Genomic DNA, 24,700 nt, shown 5'->3' with positions numbered 1-24,700 from the left:
TCAGCATCATCTCAATGGTTATATGGCACACAAATGGTTATATGATTAAAACATATCTATTAAACTTGAATCATGTCACGCAGGAAAATACATTTGATTAAAACAAAATGAATCATCCATTTCTATATTGATCTTAATTCCCACAAGTTCTCATATGTTTCAAAATCTTGATAACTTGTAAAGCGTTCAATGGTTTAAACCTTAAACTACAGAAATACACAATAGTTCATTGTGTTGGTAGCGTTAGCCTAGAATACAGCTAATTGAAAATAATTTCATGACAAATCGTTACACAAATACTTTTGAATTGATTCAACTGGACGTTACAGTGTCTCAACCAGAACGAAATAATCCTAAAATAAAAGAAGTATACATCAAATGCACTTCAAATATATGGGGCCTAAGATGTGGTTGACACAAACAGCCACACATGCAAACACGACACAACTGATATAACTCAGACATCATCAGACCATCATTTATTTAAAATCACGTATCATGGTAAACGTTGGTTAACTAGAAACGCTTGTAAAGGCGAGGATAGATTGATTCATGACTTGTTTGTTGTGGGCTGTGTGTATGTAGGGTGGCCATTTCCATAACACCAAAAAGGAGGACACTTTGCGGCATTTAGTGAGGCAAGAATAACTGCATCTGGTGTACTCGCAAATACAATACAATTTTATCTATCATATCGATGGTATCATGATACAGTGATTCTGAAATAGCCTACTCTATTCATTACCAGACAATTTGATCTACGACATATCTTGGCCACCCTATGTATGAGTGAACTGAAAGTGTGTGCCTGACTATCTGTTACCAGTTGTGACAAATTAACAGCCACCAAAAAATATGAAGTGTTGGATGTATAGGCTAATAGTCAACATATCATCAAATTGCAACAGCAAATAGCACAAAAAAATAAAATGTGACATATGACATGACAGACAACAATGAAATGAAATGAAGGGAACAGTTTTAGGTGTTCATGTTGCTCTAACACTAGTTAGTTAGATACACAAATTGAATAATGTACTAAATGTAAAATAATACTTTTATCCAAAGCGACTTGCAGAGAAGATCAAGGAACAATAAAGCGATTTGTCTATAGAACTTGTCAATCGCGTTACAGCGTGTTGCATGCTGGGGCAGTGCCGCCATCTTTGTAGGTTGTGTACTAGTGATTGTTTTGGTTTACTATTGCTCCCACCTGCCAACATAGCAAAGGCATAGCTTTCCTGTAGCTCAGTGGTAAGAGCATTGCATTAACAACGCAAGGTTGTGTGTTGGATCCCAGAGGATTGCAGATAACTGTGTATAAATGTATAGGATAATGCAATGTAAGTCACTTTGGATAAAAGCATCTGCCAAATGCCTAAATGTAAATGTGAAAATGCAAAGGTGGGTCCAATTTAAGGAGCCATTGCAAGCCTATGGGCTGCAGTGAACACTGATGGGTATAAAACAGTTTATGTTGTGGGAAGAAACAACATCTCATCGCAATTAACCACTTAAATAGAGAACTTATCAAAAAAGTTCATATATAAAAATATACACCTTCGGTTTACAACTGCTTCTGAGTGTAATAAATATATCTGAAAGTAGTCTGTGCCTCATTTGAAGTGTTCCTGATATTTTAATAAGGTTGTTAAAAAATTCACAATTGAATTTAGATATACTAATGGTACACAACAGGTGCGTTTGAAGAAAAGTATTGTCCAGATCAGGGTTAGGTCACCTCGGATGTTTCATTTGATCTTGAATGTAGTCAGTGTAGTAAAATGCAAAATCACATAACACAAAGTGTTGTCTGTGCAAAGTGATCATTGAAGGACAGCTGGTCATCGAAGATTTCTCAGAGGTTCCTGGCTGTTTTGGAAGGAGTGATGGTTATATTGCCCAATTGGATGGTGAGGTCATGTTGTAAGTTAAAATAAATTTAAATTTGTGCCCTTTGCATCAGGATTAGACTTTGAGCTTTTTACAGTATATATGAAGTCTAATAATAGTATCAAGCACATACCTGTCGCTTAAATGGTTAAATTGTGGAATGGAGGGAGTAATACTGGGGGTCAGGGGTCATTTTTTGACACCACACCAGTGAGATGCTTTGCCAAGATGGCTCTTGGTCTGCGTGTTTAAACATCTTTTAGGAAGATTTTGTTGTACCGTATCACGCCTCTTATCTCAGAGATCTTCTCTTTAAGTTTGATAAATGGCACACAACATTGTCTAATGCCGAGTTCGCACAGCATGATTTTTGCCAAGTGCATTGTGAATGATCAAAGTCGTGATCTGAGAGAGTGTGCGACGCGCCGTAGATGCCCGTGAAATATTTGGCATACAAACAGGCCTTTTTGAAAGACTGACCGGAACCATTTCTTCAGCATGACGTGCTGACGCCTGACTATAACTAAAAAAGTACATTTGATTACAAGGATTAATATGTCATTTGTCGTAGGAACTGGACTTTTTCAGAAACACGTTAAACAATATAAACACGACGATCATACACAGACCTGTCAGAGACGTAAAAAGATAAGAGATCTCGCACTTTGATGGACTGACCAGGGGCCTGCCCTGTACCATGAAGCTGGTTTATTTAGATGGCTAGCCAGGTGAGTTTAGGATTAGTTTGCACCAACCCTGGTTTTAGGTGCCATGAAAGTAACTCGTCTTTAATCTGTGTTCATCGCCATGGTAATTTACGCCGCACGGCTAGCAGTTTCTGGTCTAGATTACAGATCTCACAAACTGACACTGAACCAATCGGCGGCCAGAAAATGTACATATAACTGACTAACTCACAGTGCGTTACAATAGCTTCTTATCTTTAACAATGTTTAATCAAAATACTAATGTAAAAAGATGTAAATATATATTAAAAATATAAAATCAAATAATGGTTACTACATAGATAAGATCTGATTTTACAGATAACATTTGCTGGCTTTACCTTAGACTCAAAATTACATTTAATTTATTTATATTCCATTATTTTATTTTACTACATACAATATGAATTTATTTGCATTACATTTTGTACATTCTTGTCTGTGGTGCAGAACATCTAGGAACACTTTCAGTTTCACTGTGTTGGGACATTTATCTTCTTTGTCCACTAACGTTAATTACGTTTATTTTCTACTATAGATCACGATGAACTCTCTAAAATCATTAGATCATCTAAATCAACTTCATGCATGTTAGACCCTATACCTACAAATCTACTGAAAAAGATGCTCCCAGAAATTATAGATCCTCCACTTAGCATTATTAACTCATCTCTGACATTAGGACATGTGCCTAAAGCATATAAGGTGGCTGTTATAAGGCCCCTTGTCAAAAAAAACCATTTGGACCCTGAAGAACTAGTTAACTACAGACCTATTTCGAATCTACCTTTCTTATCTAAAGTTCTGGAAAAAGTAGTCTCAACTCAAATATGTTCCTTCCTCCAAAGGAATGAGATTAATGAAGATTTCCAGTCTGGATTTAGAGCACATCACAGTACAGAGACTGCTCTGATTAGAGTTACAAATGATCTGCTTATGGCGTCTGACCGAGGTTGTATCTCCTTATTGGTGCTGCTAGATCTTAGTGCTGCATTCGACACCATTGACCACAGCACGCTCCTACATAGACTTGAAAATGATGACGGTATTAAGGAAATAGCTTTGAAATGTCTTAGATCTTATTTATGCGACCGTTTTCAATATGTAGAAATAAACAATGAGGTATCACGCAAATCGCAAGTCCAGTACGGTGTACCACAGGGCTCAGTCTTAGGGCCTATGCTCTTCGCATTATACATGCTACCTCTAGGAGATATAATAAAGCGACACGGAGTAAGCTTTCACTGTTATGCTGATGATACGCAACTCTATATTTCCTCGAAGCCTCATGAAACACAGCAGTTCCATCGAATAGTGGAATGCATAGTCGATATAAAATAGTGGATGAGTAATAATTTCTTATTACTGAACTCGGACAAAACTGAAGTGTTACTTATTGGACTGAAAACCGCCCTACGTAACAACCAAGAATACTGTTTAACTATTGATGGATCTTCCATAAAACCCTCATCTTCAGCTAAGAATCTTGGCTTTATATTCGATAGTACTCTGTCATTTGAGAACCAGGTCACCAACACCTGTAAAATTGCGTTTTTCCATCTTAAAAATACATTTAAACTACGTCATATGCTGTCACCATCAGATGCAGAGAAGCTTATACATGCCTTTATGACATCAACACTAAATGATCGGCCCCCCATTGAAGCAAGGCGATGCCGAGGGACAACGAGAAGGCAAGAGTCAGAGGATCGTAAAGTGCGAGTCGGGGTGTTGGGGAGGAGAAGGTTGAAGAGATGAGGAGCCAAGCCATGCAGAGATTTAAAAGTGAGAAGGAGAATTTTAAATTTAATACGGTAAGCCACCGGGAGCCAGTGAAGATCATGCAGAATTTGGGGTAATATGTGCAGAACGCTTGGTGTGGGTTAGTATTCTAGCAGCAGAGTTTTGGATATATTGCAATTTAGAATTTGATAGTCTTATTTAATGAACACTGCATATAGGAATTTATTGTGTGTCTGATATTTCACATGTGTTTTGACTTCCATAACCTTTTATGTTTTACTTATAATCAATGTTTTCTTGTACAGCTGCTTTGTAACAATGAAAATTGTAAAAAGCGCTATATAAATAAAGCTGACTTGACTTGACTTGACTAAGAAACCGCTGCAGTAAGATACAGACAAAACAATACATTGACAGGAGACATCACATATCTTTTAACACAACTAGTTACACTTAAAGAATTCACCCTTAATAATGTATCATACAGTAGGCCTACATTTTAAAATGTATAAGAAGTCTTTAATACTTGAATGCCTTCAACATTCCCTAATACATCTGTGTTGTGTGAATGCTTTGAGGACGGTAAAGTAAATGGGGAACAGTCCAAAGATCTTTAAATGAATTAAATATGTGACCAAAACTCCATTTCAAGCTTCATTTTGAAGCTCCATTTCAATCTTCTCTTCTTTGTTCTATGACAGAACAGTTTGACAGGACCCCTGTCTCCCACCAACAGGTCTATGTATGCCAGAGGTTTAGCTATCCTGACCTGTGTAACTCTGTCAGAGCTCACTGACAGTTCATCTTCATCCTCATTAATAAAGGTCAAGTAAATGATGACTTCTATAAGGCAAGATATTTTCATCCACTGTGGTGGCACACACACACATTATACATGTACACTCACCTAAAAGATTATTAGGAACACCTGTTCAATTTCTCATTAATGCAATTATCTAATCAACCAATCACATGGCAGTTGCTTCAATGCATTTAGGGGTGTGGTCCTGGTCAAGACAATCTCCTGAACTCCAAACTGAATGTCAGAATGGGAAAGAAAGGTGATTTAAGCAATTTTGAGCGTGGCATTGTTGTTGGTGCCAGACGGGCCGGTCTGAGTATTTCACAATCTGCTCAGTTACAGGGATTTTCACACACAACCATTTCTAGGGTTTACAAAGAATGGTGTGAAAAGGGAAAAACATACAGTATGCAGCAGTCCTGTGGGCAAAAATGCCTTGTTGATGCTAGAGGTCAGAGGAGAATGGGCCTACTGATAGAATGGGCCTCAAGCTGATAGAAGAGCAACTTTGACTGAAATATCCACTCGTTACAACCGAGTTATGCAGCAAAGCATTTGTGAAGCCACAACACGCACAACCTTGAGGCGGATGGGCTACAACAGCAGAAGACCCCACCGGGTACAACTCATCTCCACTACAAATAGGAAAAAGAGGGCACAATTTGCACACGCTCACCAAAATTGGACAGTTGAAGACTTGAAAAATGTTGCCTGGTCTGATGAGTCTCGATTTCTGTTGAGACATTCAGATGGTAGAGTCAGAATTTGGCGTAAACAGAATGAGAACATGGATCCATCATGCCTTGTTATCACTGTGCAGGCTGGTGGTGGTGGTGTAATGGTCTGGGGGATGTTTTCTTGGCACACTTTAGGCCAATGAGAAATGTCGACACCGTCGGCAGATGGAAGAAACACGTGAAAGTGTGTGAAACTGTAGACCGTTGTGTAAAAGAAATGGCAACACTGCCTCTCATAAATAACATGAAGACTTCACAAAGCAAGTCTTACAATTAACAGTCTACACGAACACCCGTTTGATCGATCTGCAGTGTAAAACAAACTTAATCAAACGAAAATTACAACAAAATTGCAAATTAACTCATATATTTGCAGAAAGAAAAGTGAAATATGTTCTTCAAGAATCTTGGCATGTTATGCAATTCATCCTCATAAATAATATGGTAAACGAAATAATGTACAAAACTGATCCCGTCAATGTGTATGTTTGGCGGAGCAGATATAGATGCCATTAGACAGACAGATAGATAAATAGATAGATAGATGTATTAATTGTCCACTGAGGAAAGTTGTTTTCATAGTAAAAATGTCTTCAGCTCCGGTGTCCCCTTTCCCCCACCCGTGGCAGACACACTCTGGCGATGGAGCGCTAGACGCTTTTTTGCCTCGACTTTGATGTCCGACCATTTCTTTTTTTTTACGGCCACGGTCCGAGGTTGTGAGGCTACAGCATTAACGGCGTCTGCAACCTTTTGCCACTCAAGTGCCTTTTTGGCATTAGTAATGCCCACACTGTGCCCTCCTAACAACATTTCTCTCCTCTTTTCCACCTCGCCAACGATAACTTCTACTTCACATTGAGTGAAGTTACGTTTTTTTATGTCCTCTCTGTGTTTGCCATGATTTCGCAATCGATGAATATTAACTTGTGGGCGATTCACAGACTATTTATGGGCAACTATGGGCGTGATATGAAGCCGCAAAAGCTGCGCTACTTTTTTTTATTAAGGGAAAACTGCGTAGGATGTGCGTGCGCACGGTTTTATAAATCTGAATATTTCTGTGCGTCGCACATCCTATGTTTCATCCGTACGCCACTTCTGACGCAAATCCTACGCAAAGTTTTATAAATGTGGCCCCAGATCTCAACCCAATAGAGATACATTTCTAAACAGCATCTTGTTGAATCAATGCCACGTAGAATTAAGGCAGTTCTGAAGGCGAAAGGGGGTCAAACACAGTATTAGTATGGTGTTCCTAATAATCCTTTAGGTGAGTGTACATCACATTACATTACTGTAATATTGACCTTACTAGAGTATATAGTAAATGTGTGTACTATATAGTCGTTTAATTCAGGGGTCTACAGCGTTTTTTGGGGCAAGGACCCCTTAGAGCTGTGGCTTAATGGTTAGAGAGTTGGGCTTGTGATCAGAAGGTTGCCGGTTCTAATCTCAGTGCCAGCAGGTCATGACTGAAGTGCCCTTGAGCAAGACACCTTACCCCTGATTGCTCTGCAGAAATGTGCCACTGTATAAAACTACTTGTAAGTCGCTTTGGATAAAAACGTCTGCCAAATGAATAAATGTAAATGTTGTAAAAGCAGGCCCTTCTATTAAGTGTTATTCATTTTTTCTTCTGCTTCTCTGTGTGTTGGAGAACTTTTAGATCTGAGCTCCGTTGTCTTTCTCGTGGATCAGCATTGTCGTGGCTGTTACACAACGTGGCTCTGTTCACACGTTTTAATGCAGAGCATAATATCAGACAGCGACATAGACAGGTCCACGTTACTTTTGGGGCAACTTTGAAGTGCCCCATCAGTAGGCCACACGGTGCGCATTTAATTGATTTTGAACACGTATGATAGTTTTGTCAGAGTTTACAATGAGGGAGTGGTGTGGTTTCTTTCGCCTGTCAAGTTAGTATGTGAGAAATATATGAGAATGCTTTTATTTGCACTCGGGATGCATCGATATGTACATTTTGGCAGATAACACTAACCGATGATTCTTTAACATTGGAAGCCGATTACCGATATATTGGCCGATGTACAGTATCAAGATATTAATATAACATTTCCTAAGACTGAAACAAAAGGCAAAAGTGGACAACTTCTTTTATATGACATTTACATTTAGGCATTTGGCAGACGCCTTTATCCAAAGTGACTTACATTGCATTATCCTATACATTTATACACAGGTATCTGCAATCCCCTGGGATCCAACACACAACCTTGCGTTGTTAATGCAATGCTCTTACCACTGAGCTACAGGAAACCTTGATTAAAATATTCACTGCAGAAAACAAGGTAGCCATTAGTTCTCTTTTATCCCTGAAAATCATGTTCCATTCTTTAACCTTCAAACTTTTATTGATATATTTTTATTCAACAAACAAATGATAGATGTTCTTCCAGAGCAACCCAGAAAAATGTTCTTTAAAGTCACGAGTCCAACAGATCTCAAGACAGAAAGCATTCAGACAGCAGTCTGACTCAAACAATATGCTTTTGTTCCTATAATTAACACAATCATAAATATCTACATACTGTCTCTACATCAACAATGTTTAGCTAATATCAGTAAGTGAAAGATCACGACAGAAAGACAGAACTGTGCTGGATTAGAACTGTAAGCAGCGTGAACCTGAAGAAGTTTAACTAGAGGAAATCATTCATGATTTATCGGCTATAATATATCTGCCTAAGTTTTTCTACCGGCCGATACTGATAACATTAAAAATGAACATTTATCGTCCGATACCAATATAGCCGATTATTTTTCGAGCATTCCTAATTTGCAAGCAACTCCTTTCATGTGTACTCTGAATTTATGGCAAGGGAGACGATGATGCAGATGTAAAGTTTCTTCTATGGTTTCTGCTGCCTGAATGTATGTTTTTGTCTGCACACAGGTTAAAATTGCAATATGCGGGAGCTTCAATGAGTCCGCGCACATGCGCAGCTTAAAGAGAACATTTTTAACAAAAAGTTGCCTGCGAGTAAACCGTAATTAGCAGACCCCTTGCAGTTCCACCGAGGACCTCCTAGGTGCCGCAGACCACCAGTTGAAGACCCCTGGATTAACTTGCACATTAGCAACATTCATGGTACAGGCCCCAGATGGATATCTGTATTTACATGCATGTGTTTGTCACGTGTGTATCAGACTTTAATCAGAAAGAGAAGAGCGCTGAGGGGTCTGTAAGCATGATGCCAATCCAAATCCGTTCTCAGTGTTGCTCTCTAGATTCGTTCTTGTTCAATGTTATTTTTGAGACTTGTTTTTTAAATAAATGATTTATTTCCCTTGCCAAATGATTACTGCATGTGACGAAAGCGGGAAAAACTTTGTATTTACTTTTCAATGTCTGCAACCATGGAGTATATTCCATTGTCTAAGCACTGTTAAGATTAACACAAAGCGCTTGTTTAAAAATGTCAAAAATTGAATGTCACAGCCAACGCTGTCATTTTTACACTGTTGTCCTGTGTGAGTCGATGGGATTCAATTCCACGAATAGCTAGTTATTTCCTCCCAGTGAGCCGTGTATTAAAGGATTTTAAAGCACGACATGGAGGCCAAGAACCACCCAACACGGCTAGCTGTGGATTATCCCTCTTATACCACGCTCATTTGCCAAATTAAAGCTGCCATTGATGTTTACTGTGTGAAGTTATGGTCAGATCAATTACAAATGTTGATCAAACTGACTGGAACTACCCGTTTTACTGGACACCTTCCAGCCAATCAAGATCCAGTAATCAAACAGACCATGGTATAAATGGCAATAACCAATTATAACCACTTACCGAGATGCTGCTCGCTCACTCGCACACACTGAATCCGTCGGAGGAGTTTGGGAATTAGGCTCCATCTTTATTAATCCACCACAGTTTGGACTTAAAATAAACGAGTTCTAAAAAAACTGTTGAATCTGCATTTTGTACAAAATTAATAAATGTAATATGGCGCTGAATGACTGAGTTACACAGATACAGCTGCTCAAACATGTTAAAGACCTTACAGGCTTCTTTATGTCATAGACACAGGAGCAATGACATGTGTTTTACGATACATCAGATCATTCATGCAAAAGGCAAAATAATTGGAGCTCGTATCTGATTACATGGGAATGTGAACACAGGCTAATTCGGTTTATTAATACAAACTTTAAACATGTCAACGATCCTTCTCTGGAGATTCAGAGGCCCTGAGCTCACGTTTCAAACATTACACAGATCCCTACGCTTATAGAACAGAGTTGACCCAGCTGGTGTGCTGTAGGCTTTATATTGTGTTAAACATGACAATGAGCTGTGAAAGGTGCGTGCTACTCAAAAGCTTCACCGTTCAGTCATTTATTGGATGGGTTTTCTGATCCTCTGTCTGATGGTGGGAGTCTGAGATGGTCTTGTGGAGTCACAGACGGACATGGACATGTCATCCATGTTCTGTTCTTCGGCTCTATTGTCCACACACGTGTCATGTAATGTGTCAGAGCTCACCTCTGGTGGTGTCTGTGTGTCTGAGCTCACGTCAGGTGAATGAAGGCAACAGAAATGCTGATTCACCTCTTCTGCAAAATCTGTCAAAACCAAAAGCTTGTTATAGAACTCTTTATTAGTAAACAGCAGACATGCTCACGAGTCTCACTGTGTGTTCACACCAAGCGCGAATGAAGCGTTAAGCGCGAGTGATTTACATGTTAAGTCAATGCAAAGACGCGATAGACACGCTTACGGCGCGATTTGCGCAAATGAGGCAGCGCGAATGACGCGATTCTTTGAGTGTTATTCGCGCGAGGTGAAAAATCTGAACTGTGGTGAAAATTCGCGGCACGTTAACCAATCAGGAGCCTGCTCTAGTAGTGACGTGCTTATGACATAGCGAGCGGAGGCAGAAATCTGAAACAACAATGAAGGACTGCACCTCCGAAGGACCCAGACACGGTGCCGAACGAGTCTATATGTCTATCTTCAGCCTTCCATAGCACATAATGCGCAGCTACCCTCTCAACTAAATCCATGTCCGCCATTTCGCAATTAGACGGGAGCCGCCTGGCAGAAGCCCCTCCCATGACGCGAATTTCATGCGCGAATGAAGCGAATTTCACACGCGAATGAAGCGAGTAAAATCCAAATGTTCAAGCATCCAACTACTCGCGAATAGCGCGTTTTATTCGCGCAAGTCGCGCTTGGTGTGAACACAGAGTCAGAGGTCCAAGTGTCAAGTCTCCACCATTTCTTTCATCTGTTATGATGTCACTTTGCAAAGTCAAAATAGCAAAATCTGACACATTCACAATCCTCCAGACGAGAACAGGTTTTCGTCTTTTACGACATGGGTATGTGATGTCATTGAGTAGGCATTACTATAGTGAATGACTGACTTTCGCAAAGAAGCGGCTGCAGCATAAAAATAAACCGTAGATATGGGAATTTTTATATGGTGTAATTAAATGTTCCAAACAAAGATTTTACTGATTTTAATATGCATTGTTGCAACACAGAGAATCTTAGACCATGAACGACATGTACCATGTCATTCAATCTCATTTGACTTAAATGATTCGTTCAATAAATGGCCGTATTCATGAAGTACATTCAACCAATGAAACACTATGACAGGGCTCACACTATTGGCTCATGGCATGTCTCTTTTGAAGAACAGAGCTGCACTCTATGCTTGAGACTGAATGACAAATATCTTTCACAAATACATATGACATAAACTGTCTTACATCTCTTCAATGTAGGCCAATCAAATGTCTGTGAGTTTCAGAGTGACTCGCCCCGCAGTCGCGCTTTGAGTTTGCAGCGTTGTACCGGCGATTGTGAAGGAAAATAAGACACTTTAGATAAGTAGCACATGCACTCAAGCAGATGTCTGCCAGGTCGGCCGAGAACATTTTCTTCTCAGTTTAAGAAGACATTTTTATTTAGTTATCGTCTCGATTTTTATTTTGTTATCGTCTCGTTTTTCGTCAGTGAAAACCTGAAACATCCTCATAGTTTTATCAACAAAATTAACGCATTAATCATAAATTATTATATCTGCTCCATTTAGCAGATGAAGTAAGACTTGGCTACATTTTATTGGTATTATATATATATATATATATATACTCTTATAAAAAATTGTCCTCCAGATGCATCGCGCGTGTATATAATAATGCTGACTGATATGTGTTTAGAGATAAATTGTTGCGACATTTACTACAGAACATGATGGACTGGGAATAAATAGAAAAATGTGTTAGTAAAGGTAGTAAAGGAAGAATGTGAATGACTTGTCGAGTTTTCCTCACTGGTAAACAGTGTGCATGTAGGAATGTATAGAGATGTGTACCGTCCCACTCGCGGCCGCAGGACTGCTGTTGGCTGTTTGCTGGTATTTGCTCCACGAGTTGACCCTCCTGCATGACCCGTGTGATCTCCTTAAGCTGGTACAGTAGCCTCTGCTCATCAGGTCCTCCTTCAACACTGCATCACAGAAAATACACATCACACTTAAAACATGATGGAAACCCTCACATCATATAATCAGATCTTTAAAGCTGCAATCCTTTTGAGTGTCTATTGCATCTCTGCACGTATCCTGTAGAGATATTTTCTTAACGTGGGGGTGTGCTTTGACATCTCGCCTGACAGTCCCTCCAGTTTTTGCGATTCCGTGATCTTGGCATAAATTGCAAAATCAACAAAAATGTCACATTTGTTCACGATCCTGCATAATTTGTAATTTCTGAATGCCACATAAAATAAAGTAAAATGATCAAATTCTGTGTAATTTGATGAATCAATTAATCAATGCCTTATTTTCACTAAGATACTGTACAAATGTTTCCTGTCGCACACGTGAGTGAATGCGTGTGAACCTTTCTTACCTTCAGTCTCACATACGGGCGATCGGACCGGGTGAAGCAATATCCTGATGTGACAGGGTAACTTAGTGGAGCAAAACTGGTTTGTAGTCTTTGTCATCTCAAATTCACAATAGCAGTTGCTTTTAACTACCATCAGCGGGAGCAAACATTTGCGCATTCAGTCCGACTTAGTCATTTTAGGCTTATTGCTTGAATGGTCAAATACACACATAATTAAGTCGAAATATCCATCTAAGCGAGTATTTATGTAAACACAATTGGTTAACAGTTGTGTATTAAGTGCAAAGCCCTTAAGATGGGCAGGCTGGTGATCAAAACGTATTTTTGATCACAGGTCGGTTTCGTCTGGCCGCTATCGCATTCGACCGGCTTCCAACACCTTCCCTGGGGTTCCCCTCCTGTTCACGAAAAGGACTCAATCCCCCCCTGGCCCCCTTCTACACGTGCCTATATCAAGTTAACAAACATTATGAGGGGAAAACTGTTAGGGAAGTATATTACTGGATCGGCACATTGAGGCAGATCTTAAAGTGACAGGAACCTGCTAATAGTTTACATTCTTAAACATTTTGTATAATTTATTGTTAAGTATTTGCAAATAATTGAAAATTACTGCTGCAAATTCGGCTGTTTTGATCGCAAAAAACACAAATTGCAGATTTGTGATGATCACCGTATCTGTCATAGTACACCAAACCTACTCTCAAAACCGTGGTTTGAAATGACTAGTTTTAAGTGATAAAATTGTTACAAGTACACAGTACCTACTCACCATCTGATTTTTTATTTTCATTTGTTACTAAAAAAACTTTAATGTAAAGCCCTGGAATGAATGTTGTTTAAGGTGTGCCAAGATCTAAACAATTCTGTAACATCTTCTGTTCTTAAGAGGCATTTGAGGGGTTCTTTTTCGATCTTGAGGTCTTGCAAGCATTTCTGCATCAAGATCTTGTCTGGGGTGGTTGATCTTAGATCTGGTTTAAGGTTTAGATTCAGTTTAAAAGATTAAACGGGGTGTGTTTTGTCCATTGTTGTGACTTCAGACAAATAAATCAACTGTATAAACCCAAGAAAAACATATCCAGACCTGTGCGGGCAGACACTCGCTGCTGAAATGATGCCCTCAATTACATCTTTTGTCTCGTTCAATCGGTCCTGGAGCTGAGACAACTCAAAATCAGCTGAGAGAGAGAGACAGACAGAGAGACAGACAGAGAGACAGAGAGAGAGAGAGAGAGACAGAGAGACAGAGACACAGAGAGAGAGAGACAGACAGAGAGAGAGAGAGAGACAGAGAGAGAGACAGAGAGAGAGACAGAGAGAGAGACAGAGAGAGAGACAGAGAGAGAGAGAGAGACAGAGACACAGAGACACAGAGAGACAGACAGAGAGACAGACAGAGAGACAGAGAGAGAGACACAGAGACAGAGAGAGAGAGACAGAGACACAGAGACAGAGAGAGAGAGACAGAGACACAGAGACACAGACAGAGAGACAGAGAGAGACAGAGAGAGAGACAGAGAGAGAGACAGAGAGAGAGACAGAGAGAGAGACAGAGAGAGAGACAGAGAGAGAGACAGAGAGAGAGACAGAGAGAGAGAGAGAGAGAGAGAGAGAGAGAGAGACAGAGACAGAGACAGAGACAGAGACAGAGACAGAGACAGAGAGAGAGACACACAGACAGAGAGACAGAGAGAGACAGAGACAGAGACAGACACAGAGACAGAGAGAGAGAGAGACAGAGAGAGACAGAGAGAGACAGACAGAGAGAGAGACAGAGAGAGAGACAGAGAGAGACAGAGACAGAGAGAGAGAGAGAGAGAGAGACAGAGAGAGACAGACAGAGAGAGAGACAGAGAGAGAGACAGAGAGAGAGACAGAGAGAGACAGAGAGAGACAGAGAGAGACAGAGAGAGAGAGAGAGACAGAGAGAGACAGAGAGAGACAGAGAGAGAGAGAGAGAGAGAGGGCATTAGAAAATTCAGATTTCTAATTCGCAGACAAAACAAGTTGAATAATGAAATCGACAGGCCGATACTCACTAATTTTCCTCTTCATGTTTTGTGATCTGACAGCAGAAACTCTGCTGTTTTCTGGAGGTTTAGTTGTTTTCCCTTTGGATGTGATCTTTAACAAACACAAACAAACACTTCCAGTAAACAAACATACGATCACCGATATGAAAGATGCGTGATGTCTCACCTTAAACAGAATGTAAAGGATGTACAGTAATATCGCAAAGCCATATATGGGGATGATCTGTCCAGCAAGATTTGACTTTCCTCCAGTGCCCACACCTGTGCCGACACCTTTAGCCCGAGCGATAGCTTCAGGATTATGAGCTCTGGAGAACTGCTGGCCTGATCGATGCTGTTCATCTGACACCGACGCTCTGTGCTGCTTAGGAGGAAAATGCCCTGCAGGTCCTTCATGACACACAAACAATATTTACAGATTTTTACAATAAGCCAGAATGTGTGTTTATATTGATTTATAGTTAGCTGTGTTTGTTCAAAGTCAGTCTGTGTCAGAGATCCTGAGAATAAGGATGAGGATTAGCAGCCGTCTCTGTGAATTTTTCACGATTAGCTTAAAGGAACAGCTCACCCAAAAATGAGAATTTTGTTCATTTCAAATACCTATTTCAACCAGTAAGACCAATAAGAAACTATAGACAGTAAAATGTTATTAACATTGACAAAAGCCATCTTTAAACTGCAGGAGCATGACAAGGTTTAATGCAAATGCACCATAAATGTACTCACATCAATATTACATAATGTTGTAAGATTATGCTTTTGAAAAGCATAAAGGGTATTCATTAAAGGTAATTAACAACAAGACACAATCAAGTTTAAGTCTGAAGCTGACGTCTTCGAGTTGAGTCAGATGAGCTGTAATAGATCACATGTACTCAAAATAAAAGAACAGGCACTGCAGTATTTAAACAAAAAGACGTGTCTATTATCTTGCTCTTGATATGGTCATTATGATTGTGAATGTCAAAAGAAAATGTATGTAATATATTCAAATCATTTTTGCATGTCATATTCTTAAAGACTACGCACACAAAATGTTTATGGGTGATGATAATGCGGTAATTTGCATTAGAGCTGAAACGATTCCTCGAGTAACTGGAATACAAACAAATCATCGGGGCATCTTTGTTTAATCCATTTAACTACAGTACACACGGACCATGAGTACTGACGCACAGCCCACAAAACCATGGACATGTTGTGTAAACACAGAAGACGCTGCAAAATAAATTACAGCAAAGTAATACTGTGTGTATGTGCGTTAGAATGGTGAGAGAACATTGTGCTTGCCCAACATTTAGGACTTCAGCTGGTGTTCTGCCAATTTATATTGTCGAACAATAACTTCAACTACCAAAGGTGCATTTCTTGATAATCTGCTTGAATGGTGTCAAATCTCTAGCATGAGTAATAATGTTGAAGATCTTGACTTTACCATTGAATACTTTAACTCCCAAGAATACTGCTTAACTATTGATGGATGTTCTATAAAACCCTCATCTTCAGCTAAGAATCTTGGCTTTATATTCGATAGTACTCTGTCATTTGAGAACCAGGTCGCCAACACCTGTAAAATTGCATTTTTCCATCTAAACTACGTCATATGCTGTCACCATCAGACGCAGAGAAGCTTATTCATGCCTTTATGACATCAAGACTAGATTACTGTAATGCACTATTAGCTGGTTGCCTTGCAGGCCTAAAAAGAGAAACACTTACTGCAAATCCCTAAACATTACAACCGCTCATTTTCCTCAATATGACTCTCCGGTCTTGTTTTATTCTTATCACGGGTTCATTTCTGTCAAACATTACTTCCCTTTCACACATAATCCTGTGTGGTTTGACATGTGAAACATCTTGTTGAGTGCTTACAATGAATATGTGGAAATCAAGATAAAACGAACTTTATTTTAAACCAGGACTAGGTCGAAGTAGCTTTAACACCTGACATGAGCCCCTGATGTGCAGTTTTATTTTAGTCTAGGAAAAGTTAAGGGAAACCACCCAGGTCATTGTAGTAATGCACTTTAATTATTATTACGAAATAAAAGCACTGATATTTAATGAAAAGTATCATTTATTCTTAAACCTTAAAATGTTAAGAAGCCGTTAGCAAACTTTGTGTAGACGTCATTGCGTTTGTGTGTATTAATGTGTGCGCGTGATAAGAGATGATGTATATCTGTACCTTCAGTCTGCGGCGCGTCTCTCTTTCCTCGCGATAAAAGCATCTTCGGCAGCAGAAGCGCGACGCACAGCACCACGCACGACACTATTGTCATCTTCTGAAATGTCGACGCGCTCATTTCATGCGAATGTAAAGCCTATGTACATAACATGAATGAAAGAGTGACGCTCTCTATCTGGATCTGTCTCAAGCTGCACCTGCATCCCGCATCTATAACCGCAGCATCGTCACCTCCGGTGAGCTCCAGAAGCAGAACGTCCAATCAGCAGAGAGTGGTCTGAAATGGGAGGGGCATATAGAGGGCGATATCTAAACTTTTCAACTAAAATGTTTTTAAAAATGTCTTTTTTATGAAAATGCAATATATGGACCATTATTCCGGACCTGTGTTTTAGAGATAAAAATAAAACGTCATGTTTTCATGAATAGGTTTGTTTATCCTGGATGCCCAGATATAAACATAACTTTCCCCCACCAAATTCTGTTCTTTTGAACAAATCGTGCATGATAATTATAATTATATATTGTTGAGGCATTTTTTGTTGAAGTTGTTTGGAGTGAAATTATAACTTTTTTATAAAAACATTCTGCAGAAGTGAATATGAAAAAATGCTAAACATATTGAAATCCGATGTATAATCTGAATGGAAGGAGGATTTGAGTTTACAAAGAGGTCAGTTATAAGGTTATTCAACTGATTTATCCAGTAGATTATATAAGTAATCTCGAAATTCAATTCAATTCAACTTTATTTATATAGCGCTTTTCCCAATTTGCATTGGTTCAAAGCAGCTTTACAGGGGAAAATAAGAAAAACACAAAAAGGTCAAACACAGAACATGAATAGTTTACCTTGTTATAGTAAATAATATCTACTGTCAGCAGTCTCCCGGTGGTTTATTTTGCATTAAGTGAATGCTTGGCTGAAAAGATGTGAAGTCAAGTCTTGAGGTCATAAATGCATGAATAAGTTTCTCCGAGTCAGCAACACATAGAATATTTCGTAACTTGGCAACATTTCTTAGGTGGAAAAAGGCTGTTTTTGTGACATTTGAGATGTGATTTCGAAATGACAGGTTGCTGTCTAATATAACGTCTAGATCTTTTACTGTATTTGTTGGAGTAACAGTACACCCTTCAACTTGCAGTTTATAATCAGAAATATTCGGTTTGCGAGTCTTTGGTCCGATAAGTAATATTTCTGTTTTATTAGAATTTAAAAGAAGGAAATTACAGGTCATCCAATGTTGTATATCTTCAATGCACTCTGCCAATTTGGATAGCTGGGAGGAATCATCTGGTCTTGATTATATATATAGCTGAGTATCATCTGCATAGCAATGGAAGCTAATTCCATGTTTTTTAATAATGTTTCCGAGGGGCAGCATGTATATGGAAATGTATAAATGGAAATGACTTGTGTCTATTGGAGGCAGAATCCGTAAAACATTTATATTTAGGAATATGAAGAAGATCAGTGGACCGAAACGTTGTGCTTATTAATAAATATTTGTGCAAGTATTGCTAGTGTGCGGGATCTCATCCTTTTATTATGAATGTGTATTTAATTTTTTTGTTTTTGGAGTGATATTTCTGATATTCAAAGACTTGCTAGTAAAATATATATTCTCATTGTATGAAAGTAATTCAATTCAATTCAATTTTATTTTCACAATTTGCATTGTTCCAAAGCAGCTTTACAGGGGGAAAAAAACGAAGGAAAAAACATAAAAAAGGGTAAAACACGCTACATGGTGTTTTATATAATATAAAAAAGTTTAGAGGGAACCTATTGCTTATTGCTTATATTTGGAAATGTTTACACAAAAAATAACTGAATTAATGGTTTATTTTAAGTCTCTTAAAGATATAAGAAATTAAAAAGCAAAATGATTGAATAGATTCTTGAAGCCTTTTGTCCTCTATATATCATTAGATTCTTTATTGCTATTATAAATGTAACAATAACAAACACACACAAACATCAGCATAACAAAACAACGATGGACGTCTGAATGCGTTGTCATCATATCACTGATCAAATACTATAAATAATGAATGAATATTCATTACAAATATTCAACCACAGAGATGCAAAATGTATAAAAAAGCAGAGCATACATAGAATAAACTCAAAATAAAAAATAAAGTTTTAAGTTTATTTGTCACCTACAAAGTTATACACAGTACAACATGAAGTGAAATGCTTTGTATAGGCTAAAGTTCTTTGCACAATTTGCAATAAGATAAATGAAAAAAGATGATAGTTTAAAATTGAAGAACTTATAAATATTGAATATGAATATTCACAATTCCAAAATAATAAATATGATTAAATAAAGAGGACGGATCTAAGTACATAGAATGAATTCAGCTTGACCTGCTGTATCCGAGGGATATGATTCGTTTTATAACTATTATTATATGAACATAATGCAAGAAAAAACCAACACGATTAAGTAGCCTAGAAAGCTTTATGGTTCATTTAATTTCATGTACATTTTGGTTGCTTGTGTTACTTAATAACGCTATTAAACAGTTTATTGCATCACATAATAATTAACTATATGTTTCTAATATATATATATATTTATACAGTGGGCCAAAAAAGTATTTAGTCAGCCACCAATTGTGCAAGTTCTCCCAATTAAAAATATGAGAGAGGCCTGTAATTATCATCAGGTACACTTCAACTATCAGAGACAGAATGAGAGAAAAAATCCAGAAAAATCACATTGTCTGATTTTTAAAGAATTTATTTGCAAATTATGGTGGAAAATAAGTATTTGGAGCGTTGTGAGGTCAATAGCACTGAATTCTCCTCCAGCATAACTTCTAATAATTGTCTTTCTTTTGATGTTTTTAGTTTAGTTTTTCCAAATAAATATCAATGGCAGATATTGTTTTTGAGTCAATGATATAAGGCCAATCTGGTTTAGAACTTCCAAAATATGTTTGTAATACTTGTTTCTTCAATCGGAGAAAATACGTCTACGCGCGCCACGTTGTACTTTAATCCTCCTGTCATCGGGCAGCGCACTTCCATAAAGTCCGGCTCTCTCTCGCGATACTTCCGATAGTCACTTCCGTTTGGAGTGCACGCGAAGCGCATTTTCTCGCGAGATTTCACCCGTCACTTCCTCTTTGCGTTCTCCGCCGTGATGGTAGGTGTTCACGATGAGTTCTCTGGCCGCCGTTACAACATGAATCCTGTTCAATCCTCTATTACACCGCAGCAGAATGGCGTTATAACGCCTTGATCGAATACACGCAGTACTCGCGTGTCATTATCAGTTTGTATTGTGCTGGTGTTTTACATTGAAACGGAGATTTGTTGCGATGGAGCGTCAGTGTGTCAGTGTAGAGTGATGTCGGCTGCACGTGTGTTGTGCGTTTAATGAAATGTGTTCTAACATGTGAACGAAAGAACCGCGAGTGCAGATCGATCAATAACTCTTAACATCTTTACACAGCCGACCAAGAAATCCAAGACCAGGAAGCTGCGCGGTCACGTCAGCCACGGACACGGCCGTATCGGTAAGCGAACGCGCATGGATTGTAATGACGCTCGCCGTTGTTGTTGTTGATTTCTTTCCGTTTATTCTTGTTTATTGCATTGATCAGGTAAACACAGGAAGCATCCTGGAGGTCGCGGTAATGCCGGTGGAATGCATCATCACCGGATTAACTTCGATAAATAGTAAGTATACGGAAACCCTGTGTATTCGTGATGATGTGGTTTTATTCTCTAGCGCGTGCAACAGCTTTACATAAACACGCATATTACCCGCGAAACTGATCGTGTGCGCGAGCGAGTGGAAGCTTCTTGATTCGTTAACGTCACAATCTGTTTATTTGTCCCTCACGTATACAAACACGATTATTCATGACACCTGGGACCCGTTTCAATAAGGAGGTTCAAGCAACTCTGAGTTCTGAGTTGAATTACTCAAATAATCGCTACTCTGAGTTTTCTGGTTTCAATGAGTTCAATCCACTGAGTAAGTTAACTCTAATCATCAATTGAGTGAAGATAACACGATTCACCATGGCAACGGCAGGTGACAAAAAGCGCTCTGTTTATTTCTCGCCAGTCCGCAGCAGCAAAAGTAGTTTAATTGCATAATTATCTATTTTTATATAAATTGTTGATACAGTGAAAATGTGTATCTCTCTCTATATATAGGTATGATAACATTTTCAAACACCCCTAAACTCAAAATGGATCATATTTCTAGACAGAGCTGAAAATTCCCTTTACGACGACACATGAATTGTGAAAATCAGTTGAGGATTGCGAAAGTTATGATATTTATAATAACGGGGAATATATTAAAATAGTTAACATTAATTACAATAGAAGTCATGTGATCGAAAATGCTAATTATTAAATACAGAGGATGTTTTTTTTTACAATCGCTAATCTACCCGCCACAAATGTGACTACCCAATTTCCGCGATTTAGTAAAGTACTTTCTCCTCTATGGATTCCAATGAAATTTCGTCAATACCAAGATAAAAGCTTTGTTTCAGGAGTGTCCAAAGCCCGCCGATCGGTTGAAAGCCATCCAAATCTTCCGAAAGTTGCGGAGTTCTGAAATCACCTTAGAAATGAAATGCTGAAGTTTCCAACGCTGCAGGGGTTTGCACTCGATGTATTTACCATCGTATTCAGGAAAAAATCTCACCAGGCGGCCAGAAGTAGATATTAAGATGCGCACATTTCAGTACTACGCAGTTTGGAACACATTGTTAAGACAGAATGTTCGCCGCGAGTGGTTGCCATGTCATCATACCTACTATATATATATAAACCTACAATTTTTGTCATGTAGTTGCAATCCTTCTGCAATAAAAAGAACATGGCAGCAGCTGAAAATGAAATCTAAAAACATCATTCAGTCCGATGAGTTTAAATGCTCTTGCTAGTAGAATGCCTGACTGGGAAATGTTTGATATATTTAATAAACTGGCCTTGAAAGTTATGAGGACATGAGAACCGAGCACTGTGGCTATAGAAGATAGAAAACTGGCCATGCTTGCACCTGCTTCCCCAAGAAAATCATGGCTGGTTTTTCTAAATCCTGTTTTTAAGACAGCTATGCACCCAATCACATTGGGAAATCCTAAAGGGTATTTAAATTATTAGCTACTTCCAGAGGTGGCAGCAAGACCACATTTATTTGATCAGCCTAATTCAGAAAGACGCAATCCTATGAACCTCCTCTTTGATGGCTCTCACAGGAAACTTAACAAAAATGTATAAAAAGTGTTTGAGAGCGATGCAAACTTTTCTTACTGCTCTGCATACAGTTGCCTTGCTAAAGTGTTCTGCATCCCCGGTGTTATAAAGAAAGCTTCCATAAGCAAAGAAAAGACCAGGTTAGGTTCACAGAGTAGGTTACTATGGTTACTCTAAGTATAAGATACCTCGATTTCTGAAACAGGCTTGACTTACCCCGCCCGCGGTCACGGGTTTGATATACCTCACGTTCTGAAACTGAAAACCCAGAGTATCCCGTTTTCTGGGGTTAACTTGCACTGAGTTTGCACTTACCCTGCTTTCTGAAACGGGTCCCAGGATTTCAACACATGCTTTCTGTTGGGGAATTTTTCAGGAAATTGTTAATGTTTGTTTTCTTATTGCTTTGACATCTGAGAGCGTGTACTAATGTAGTCACTGTTATATTAGGTGACAATACTGTGGTGAATTACTCAAGTTGTTCCAAACCTGTAATGTCTTTGTTTGGTTGAACATGGAGATATTTAGTAAAATGTTAGATAATGAGATACTCTGGGGTAGTCAAAGGTGCTCCAGAGCGGTCCGTTTCCTAAAGTCTTCGACATGTCATCTTTAGCATTTAACAGAACCAATATACGATCATTGTACCATCACATATGCTAACTTTTGTCCAGATATCTATCTTTGTGTTCAACAGAAAAAAAATGTATTAAAGTATGGAATAACTTAAGGATGAACTATCCTTCTAGTTTAGCAGTTGAGTGATGTGTCCACACACTCTGTTCGTGATGTCTGATGTTTTGAGATTTCTTGTTCTTGGTTTCTTTCAGTCATCCCGGTTATTTTGGGAAAGTGGGTATGAGACACTATCATTTGAAGAGAAACACCACGTTCTGTCCCACCATTAATCTGGATAAACTGTGGACGTTGGTGACTGAGCAGACACGAGAGAATTACAGTAAGAAGCCTGACGGACCGGCACCGGTCATCGATGTCGTCCGAGCTGTGAGTATCACCCCCATCTCATGAATGTCTTGATACTGGTTTTATAGAGGCAGACATGTTTTTCCTGAGTGAATTCTAGATGTTTCTCTGGACGTTCTTGATGATGCTTTGATTCGACTGTAGATTAACGAGTGGCTTTAACTTGTCTGGTGGGATTTACTCTGTCAGAGACCTGCCAGTTGAAGAGCAGTTCACCAGTACCATGTTATTCACACTACCTGTTAGACGTCATGCATTTGCTTAATTTCTTCCATCAATCTGTCATGATGTTTAGAGAACCTGATTATACTTCATCTGTAAATGTGCACTCAGAGACCGAATGGAGTAATACTGTCAACATGACCGGTCTAACGCATGTCAGATGATGTATAATGTTATAAATCAGGATTTTAGCAGTTGAGTGGAAGTGACTGCTGGTTAACATGTAGCATTAATGAAGGGGATGTTTCATTTTAATGTTGGTCACTGAACAAACACTTGATCAGAAAAGATCATGTGTGATCCATGTTAATAAGACCGAGACGATACTTCAGAGAGACAGAGTCTTCTCCTTCACACAGTCAGCATTCCTGCTTCATGTGATTTAGTGGTAATGTAATAGACGTCCTTCATGAACTTGTTATATTGTTAGTTACCGAATGTGTGCCAGATAAATTCAACTCAAGTTTTGTTGAGTTTTTTTTTTTTTTTTTGATAAAAGCGTCTGCCAAATGAATAAATGTATCAGTTAGTAATGCAGTCAGCCGTCTTGTGTCGGGCTGATGTTTGGATTCTCTGAATGAAGTTCAATTAAAAGTGCTGTTTATTCACACAGAATCTTACATGTAACACTGCCGACATGAGATGAATGTTCTTTTCTGGGTTTTTTTCAGGGCTACTTTAAAGTTCTAGGTAAAGGCAAACTGCCCAAGCAGCCGGTCATCGTGAAGGCCAAGTTCTTCAGTAGACGGGCCGAGGAGAAGATCAAGGGTGTTGGAGGAGCTTGTGTGCTGACTGCATAAAATACTTTTGCTAAATAAAACCACAACAGGTCACCTTTGTTCTTTGTTTGCTTTTTTCTACACACAACACTTGATTTCTGTGCTCATTTTAGCTTTGACTTTGGTTCATCTCTGGAGACCTGACATATTAACTGTACGTTTAGATGGACTTTTATACCATACCATGTTAACGTTTACTAAAAATGAATAACAATCAACAGCATTATAAGGGTTTGAGTGTGTAGCGCTAGAAACCTATTGTGTACTACCCAAACCGTAGCAGCATATTTTACTCAAATGGGGACAACTCGTGAACCGTTTGAGCAAACTTCATGGGGCTTTGACAATATGTGTAGACCCTCAGTCCGGGGCCATAGTAATAAAAAGTCGGCATTAATAGAAGTGAACTCGAAAAGGGCTTTATCTAACCAACCGTTTGCCCGATCGCCTT

At 38.8% G+C, this 24,700-nt stretch overlaps 2 protein-coding genes across 2 annotated transcripts; one reads left to right on the top strand and one right to left on the bottom strand.

The window, feature by feature from the left end:
- Positions 1-8,260: 8,260 nt before the first annotated feature.
- On the bottom strand, positions 8,261-17,278 carry ric3b (RIC3 acetylcholine receptor chaperone b). Its single transcript, XM_079449507.1, has 6 exons — positions 17,023-17,278; positions 14,995-15,218; positions 14,835-14,919; positions 13,880-13,973; positions 12,255-12,388; positions 8,261-10,491 (listed from the first exon to the last, which is right to left on the bottom strand). Exons 1-6 carry the CDS (start codon positions 17,138-17,140, stop codon positions 10,265-10,267), a joined length of 882 nt encoding a protein of 293 aa, XP_079305633.1. The 5' UTR covers positions 17,141-17,278; the 3' UTR covers positions 8,261-10,264.
- Positions 17,279-20,095: 2,817 nt separating this feature from the next.
- rpl27a (ribosomal protein L27a) lies at positions 20,096-24,308 on the top strand. The gene is made up of 5 exons (XM_079450613.1): positions 20,096-20,186; positions 20,496-20,559; positions 20,647-20,722; positions 23,095-23,269; positions 24,142-24,308. The coding sequence occupies exons 1-5, from the start codon at positions 20,184-20,186 to the stop codon at positions 24,268-24,270; spliced, it is 447 nt and encodes a 148-aa protein (XP_079306739.1). The 5' UTR covers positions 20,096-20,183; the 3' UTR covers positions 24,271-24,308.
- The last annotated feature ends 392 nt before the right edge of the window (positions 24,309-24,700 follow it).

This window comes from Barbatula barbatula (genome assembly GCF_947034865.1).
Source record: "Barbatula barbatula genome assembly, chromosome: 25".
Lineage (NCBI taxonomy): Eukaryota > Metazoa > Chordata > Actinopteri > Cypriniformes > Nemacheilidae > Barbatula > Barbatula barbatula.
This window is presented reverse-complemented; position numbering and strand designations above follow the sequence as displayed.

Excerpts from the sequence above, each read along its gene's own strand:
- ric3b (XM_079449507.1), bottom strand. The coding sequence starts at position 17,140 with ATGAGCGCGTCGACATTTCAGAAGATGACAATAGTGTCGTGCGTGGTG. Across the intron at positions 13,974-14,834 it reads AAACATGAAGAGGAAAATTA|CTGATTTTGAGTTGTCTCAG; the intron begins GTGAGTATCGGC and ends TCTCTCTCTCAG. Across the intron at positions 12,389-13,879 it reads GCGAGTGTCTGCCCGCACAG|TGTTGAAGGAGGACCTGATG; the intron begins GTCTGGATATGT and ends TCTGTGATGCAG.
- rpl27a (XM_079450613.1), top strand. Across the intron at positions 20,560-20,646 it reads CCACGGACACGGCCGTATCG|GTAAACACAGGAAGCATCCT; the intron begins GTAAGCGAACGC and ends TGCATTGATCAG. Across the intron at positions 20,723-23,094 it reads CGGATTAACTTCGATAAATA|TCATCCCGGTTATTTTGGGA; the intron begins GTAAGTATACGG and ends GGTTTCTTTCAG.